The sequence below is a fragment of the Rutidosis leptorrhynchoides genome, chromosome 2 (genome assembly GCF_046630445.1).
Source record: "Rutidosis leptorrhynchoides isolate AG116_Rl617_1_P2 chromosome 2, CSIRO_AGI_Rlap_v1, whole genome shotgun sequence".
Taxonomy (NCBI): Eukaryota; Viridiplantae; Streptophyta; class Magnoliopsida; order Asterales; family Asteraceae; genus Rutidosis; species Rutidosis leptorrhynchoides.
The window spans coordinates 76,135,219-76,141,653 of NC_092334.1; the positions used below are offsets into that span (position 1 = coordinate 76,135,219).

The following is a 6,435-nucleotide window of genomic DNA, read 5'->3' on the forward strand; positions in this document are numbered from 1 at the left end:
TTGATTTGATATTATCTCTAGAAGATAAACACTGATTTGTTTAGAATATTAATAAGTTTTAGTTTATCTTTTCCTATCTTTTAGTCAAGTAGTTTTGGAAACCAAATCTTGGAGATTTGGTTTAACCTTGTATAAATAGGGGTACGATGTTCATTGTATTTTGTATCTCTCAAGCACGATTACTTTGTCTTTCATATTATATATCATTCGTGTTCTCTCAATTTTGTTCATATAATTTGTATCTATTGTTTATTGAGAGTTTAGTGTTCATAATCAAGTTATTGTGAACTAATAATTATAACTTCAATGGTCATGAATGTATGCAAACTATAGTTTTTTGTTCGAATGTATTCTAGTAATTGTACAATTCTTTCAGAAGCAACATCTCAGAATATGTAAACAATATAAAAGCTTATTAGTATATAACACAGGATCATGTTTGCTGCAACCCGAGAATTTACTTCAGGTTAGTCGCTGCAACGTGCGGCTGACCATTTGCTTGTTAAGTACAAATAGTCACAATCATATCTCCTTCATGTCTTATATTTTTTTGTCATTAAAACTATAATTTTCCTCTTAAAAAAAACCAAAGACAAATTATATCATAATGAAGTGAAAAATATATACTCCGTATAATATAATTAAACAATAATCTACACTTCATAATTGTTCTAACCAACAAAATAAAACAATTGATTCTTATTTCATACGTACAATTTACTCCGTATTATTTAATTGTTGTAAAGCAATATGTACGCATCCAGCATGGATATATAACTCTACTTTAAACACATAAACCACCACTCATCACTCCACTTTACTTATCCCACTGCCATAAACCACAACCACCACCAATGAAGACGATGTCGTTTCTCTCACTTTCCATCGTCTTCATCCTCTCACTCACCACCGTCGTACACTCTCACAACATCACAAAAATCCTCGCCAAACACCCCGAATTCTCAACATTCAATCACTACCTAACCATCACTCACCTCGCAAACGAAATTAACCGCCGTCAAACCATCACCGTTTGCGCCGTTGATAATGCCGCAATGTCCTCATTAATCTCCAAAGGCCTTTCGATTCAAACGATCAAAAACGTCCTTTCGTTACACGTTTTCGCCGATTACTTCGGCTCCAAAAAACTTCATCAAGTCACTAAAGGCTCCACCTCCACTGCCACCATGTATCAAGCCACCGGTGAAGCACCAGGTATACACATAAATTACATTATCCCTGTAAAATATAATATTAGTAACTAATATAATATTTACAGCTTGTCATTAAAAAATTTATATAAAATTACGTGTTAATTGAAATGCGAATGTATTATAATTACTTTTTGATCTAATTTTTAGGAACGGCCGGATACGTTCATATCACCGATATCAAAGGGGGAAAAGTACGATTCACGCCGGAAGATAATCCGAGTCAAACCGACACCGTTTACGTGAAATCCATACTAGAATTGCCGTACAACATCTCCGTCATTCAAATAAGCGCGATTCTACAATCTCCAGAAGCCGAAGCTCCAACTGCCGCACCAGATCTGAACTTAACTTCATTACTACAACGTGACGGTTGCCAGTCGTTTCACGATTTGTTAACCACATCAGGTGCAATTGGAACGTTTTTAAGCTCAGCAGATGGCGGCGTAACTGTTTTTTGTCCAGGTGATGATGCAATTACTGCATTCGCACCAAAATACAAAAACCTAACGGCGTCAGAGAAAACGTCGTTGTTGTTGTATCACGGTGTGCCTGTTTATAACTCGATGGGAATGTTGAGATCTAGTAACGGATTGATGAATACGTTAGCGACGGAAGGAGCTAAGAAGAAGTACGATTTTACGGTACAGAATGACGGAAATGATGTGACGTTGAAGACGAAAGTTGTTACGGCGACGATTAGTGGAACAGTTGTGGATGAGGAACCGATTGCGATTTATACGATTGATAAGGTTTTGCAACCGAGTGAGCTGTTTAAAGGTGCGGTTGAAGCTGATGAGCCTGCTCCGGCACCTAAGGCGGCTAAAAAGAAGAAGAAGGCTGCGAAGAAGGGTGATACGTCGACCGATGATAGCGCTGATGCACCTGGACCAGGTTCCGATGATTATAGCGACGGTGATGCGGCAGATTCTACGGCTAATGTTGGTGGTAAATTTGAAGCGTCGGTGGCTCTGGCTATGGCGGTCTGTTGTGCGTGGTTCGCTTTAGTTTGATTTTTTTTTTTAATTTATTTTCTGTTTTATTTATTTTCTTTATATTATTATTTGTAATTGTAATAATTTATTTTTGTCGGTGTGATAAAGTGACAGCGAGTATCATGGGTCTACCACGAGATTTCCACATGAAAGAATAGTTTTTTTTTTCTTTTTTTTTTTTCTCTTTTCATTTTGTAATATATCTATGATTATGATGATCTTATGGTTGAATTTAAAAGAAAGAAAAAAAATAGTCACTTTTGTTGTTGTAAATCATTGTAATTAAATTTATTAATGCTTAATTATAAGTTTGTGTCATTAAATAGAAAAGATTTATACGATATTATTATCTCTATCTTTGACTCTTGTTATCGTTTTTCATTTGATTTGATGTTTGAAATATGTTACTAATAAAGAAATACTATGATGATTGCTAAATTATTAATTCTTTTGTATTAGGTTGGTAAAGACCTGATATAATTAAGTAACAATCCACATGTGTAAGAGTCATGCTATTAGTGTGGACAATGATCAATCGTTTTTTTAAATACATTAATCATTAATACAGAAAATTCATCATGAATATGAAATTATAAGTTGTACAAGTTATGAATGTATAATAATAATAAATTTATCAATGCTGGACCAGTTTATATTTAAAAAAATATATGTTAAATTCAAAACCTATAGGAGTATAAGCTCGCTTAGATAAATTTAACTTCAACAACAAGATTAAATTAATGTTGCTCTAGAACATTTAGCTCCGTATTGATAAATAATTCAGTTTTATTTCTATTGGGATCTTACCTCAAAAAGAGGAAAATATATACGAGCATATTTTATTTTATTTATATTTAAAAAAAAAACAGATATCAGATATCCAAATTTTAAAACAATATTAACAACTATGCCAACTGGATGTACGTGGACATGTGGAGCACGTGCCATGCTGGAAGACTGATAGTTGTTGGGGTTTCTTATTTTATTATCGTAGTCCTTAAACTCTTTTTGTAAGCTCAAAATTCAAGATGGGAACTACATAGTCTACATGTACACCAAGCTCAGGGACAATGGGCTAAAAAACTCCAGTTACAAATTATTACCACCTTTGTATTACTCCATATATTCATTAAAAGATAACTGAGTGGTTGAAACACCAAATTATTTGTAAAAGGTTTCAGGTTCGAATCATGCACATGACGAATATTGTATATTTGTATGGTAACCAAGAAAAGGTTGGAGATGAAATGCCCCGTTCACATACATTATAAACGATTCACAATAGTTGATTACATCGCGAGGTATTTGACCTCTATATGATACATTTTACAAACAATGCATTCGTTTTTAGAAGACAAACTTTCATTTTATCGAAAGTTGACAGCATGCATACCATTTCATAATATATCCAACTATAATTGACTTAATAATGATCTTGATGAACTCAACGACTCGAATGCAACGTGTCTTTTGAAATATGCCATGAATGACTCCAAGTAATATCTTTAAAATGAGCTAATGCACATCGGAAGATTTCTTTCATACATGAGAATAAACATGCTTTAAAGTGTCAACCAAAAGGTTGGTGAGTTCATTAGTTTATCATAATCGATCATTTTCCTCATTTTAATAGACCACAAGATTTTCATTTCCATTTCTCATAAATATACGTCCCATGCATAGAGACAAAAATCATTCATATGAATTGAACACCTGGTAACCGACATTAACAAGATGCATATAAGAATATCCCCTATCATTCCGGGACATCCATCGGACATGATAAAACAACATCGAAGTACTAAAGCATCCGCTACAACGGATGTGGTTTGTTAGGCCCAATAGATCTATCTTTAGGATTCACGTCAATTAGTAGATCGGTTTACTAATTCTTAGGCTACCAAGCAAAAGGGGCATATTCGGATTCGATCATTCAACCATATAATGTAGTTTCGATTACTTGTGTCTATTTCGTAAAACATTTATAAAAGCGCATGTATTATTAGTCCCAAAAATATATATTGCAAAAGCATTTAAAAAGGGAGCAAATGAAACTCACGATACTGTATTTTGTAGTAAAAGTATATATGACGACATTGAACAATGCAGGATTGGCCTTGGATTCACGAACCTATATCATTTATATATATATATATTAATACACGTAATCGTAATCGAATAAATTTATATTTATAATTTGTTAATTATGTCATTTTTATATTAATAATATGAATATGTCTCATATATTCTTCTTGTATATAAAAATATTAAATTTAGTTATGTTATATGTATTACATATAGTTTTATATAGCTGATAGTTATTTTTAATAATAATAATGATACTTAGTAATAATAAAAATGATGATAAAAATAGTACTAATTATGATATTACTAATAATTATGACATTACTAATATTAGAAATAATAGTGATACTATATATATATATATATATATATATATATATATATATATATATATATATATATATATATATATATATATAATGATAAAAGTGATATATTAATAATGTTATTAGAAGTAATAATGATTTTTAAATAATGATTTTTATACTATATTATATTATATTAACAAAGATATCAATGATTATAATAATTTTAATAATTTCTTTAAATCATAATCTAATTAAGTTTTAACTTAATCCTTTTCATAAAAATATTTATATTAAAGATTTCTATAATTATAACCTTAACAATATCATTAAAACTTTTATATTCATAATAATAATCATAATATTAATGTTAATAATAACAATACTTAGCATAACAATAATAACAATAATAATTTAATTAATACTAATAATAATAATGATTGTAATATTAGTAATAATAACAATAATTAATAATAGAATACAACCTTTGAAGACAAGCTTTAAAAAAATAAACGCCTTAGCCCGGGTTCGAACCCGATACCTCTAGCTAACCCGCCAAACCCTCCAACCGTCTGCTCTATTAATTATATCTTGATTTACTTAGCTCCCTAACTTCATTTAACTCATTTCAATCAGCAACATTTAATCTACCATCAACGTCACCTTAAATCATTATTCTCATCTTCCATTATTATCATATCATATCATGATATCATAATCATAATACTAAATCACCATCGGTCACCATCTTATAACATCATCATCTTCTTATCGTGTACATCATCAATCATGATCACGAACAACCGTCCATTATCATTCTACTCGTTTTGAACTAAAATCATCATCGTTTTTATATCATAATATTATCATCATTATTTTTGTTTATCACATATCACCATGTAATCATTATCGTCATAATTTAATCACGTCATCATCACTATAATCTAACATATTCTCAGAAAATTATAATCTTAACATCGTCATCATCTTTATCATTCCCTTGTCTTCCTCAACATCCCTCATCCTCGATTAGCTTTTAACAATTACGGATCATGATTGTAACCATCAATTGGGTGATGATTTATACAGCGGCCCAACAGATAAATAGTTATTGGATCTCGGCCCAAGACTTTAATTAAGCCCATTTGTGTGAATTTTTTTTAAACTGGCACGTTTTTAATGAGGAAAGGAAAGAAATGTGACGACCCGGAAATTTCCGACCAAATTTAAACTTAATCTTTATATGTTTCCGACACGATAAGAAAAGTCTGTAAGGTTGAGTCTCAAAAAGTTTGAACTGTTTCATATATTCAATTGACCTTCAACTGCTCTCGGCGATTCACGAACAATTAATTGTAAATTGATATGTGTGTATGTATATGTAAATAATAATTCAAAATATAATTTGAAGTATTATATGTTATCGTTATTTAAAAATTAATAAAATAAAAATAGGATATTATAATAATTATTATTTAAAATATATCTATATATACAAATAAAGTATATTAAAAATAAATATTAAATGATTGTAATACTAGTTTGATGTTCCGATTTATATTAAGCAAGTTAAATTCGAACTTATGTGATTTTAAAATAAACGGTGATCCAAAAATGAGTTATATAAATTTTGGCTTATTAAAAATGTAGTTAAGAACTATTTGTTAAGTTTTAACATTTTATATTTTACCCAAAATCGAGCGGGACAGTTGATGTAATTTTTATTTAATAACTTTATGACAATTTTTATACAATAATGACTAAAATAAATAAATATAATAAATGTAAAAATATGGAATTTTTTTTCGAAGACTTTTTATCCGCCACTGATGATCAACG

The 6,435-nt window shown here is 30.1% G+C and overlaps 1 protein-coding gene across 1 annotated transcript; it reads left to right on the plus strand.

Moving 5' to 3' along the window:
- Positions 1-735: 735 nt before the first annotated feature.
- Positions 736-2,379, plus strand: LOC139891034 (fasciclin-like arabinogalactan protein 2). Its single transcript, XM_071873960.1, has 2 exons — positions 736-1,215; positions 1,362-2,379. The coding sequence occupies exons 1-2, from the start codon at positions 855-857 to the stop codon at positions 2,222-2,224; spliced, it is 1,224 nt and encodes a 407-aa protein (XP_071730061.1). The 5' UTR covers positions 736-854; the 3' UTR covers positions 2,225-2,379.
- The last annotated feature ends 4,056 nt before the right edge of the window (positions 2,380-6,435 follow it).

Bases quoted from the DNA above. Each gene is read 5' to 3' on its own strand.
- LOC139891034 (XM_071873960.1), top strand. From the start codon at position 855: ATGAAGACGATGTCGTTTCTCTCACTTTCCATCGTCTTCATCCTCTCA. The intron at 1,216-1,361 runs GTATACACATAA...TCTAATTTTTAG, and splicing joins AGCCACCGGTGAAGCACCAG to GAACGGCCGGATACGTTCAT.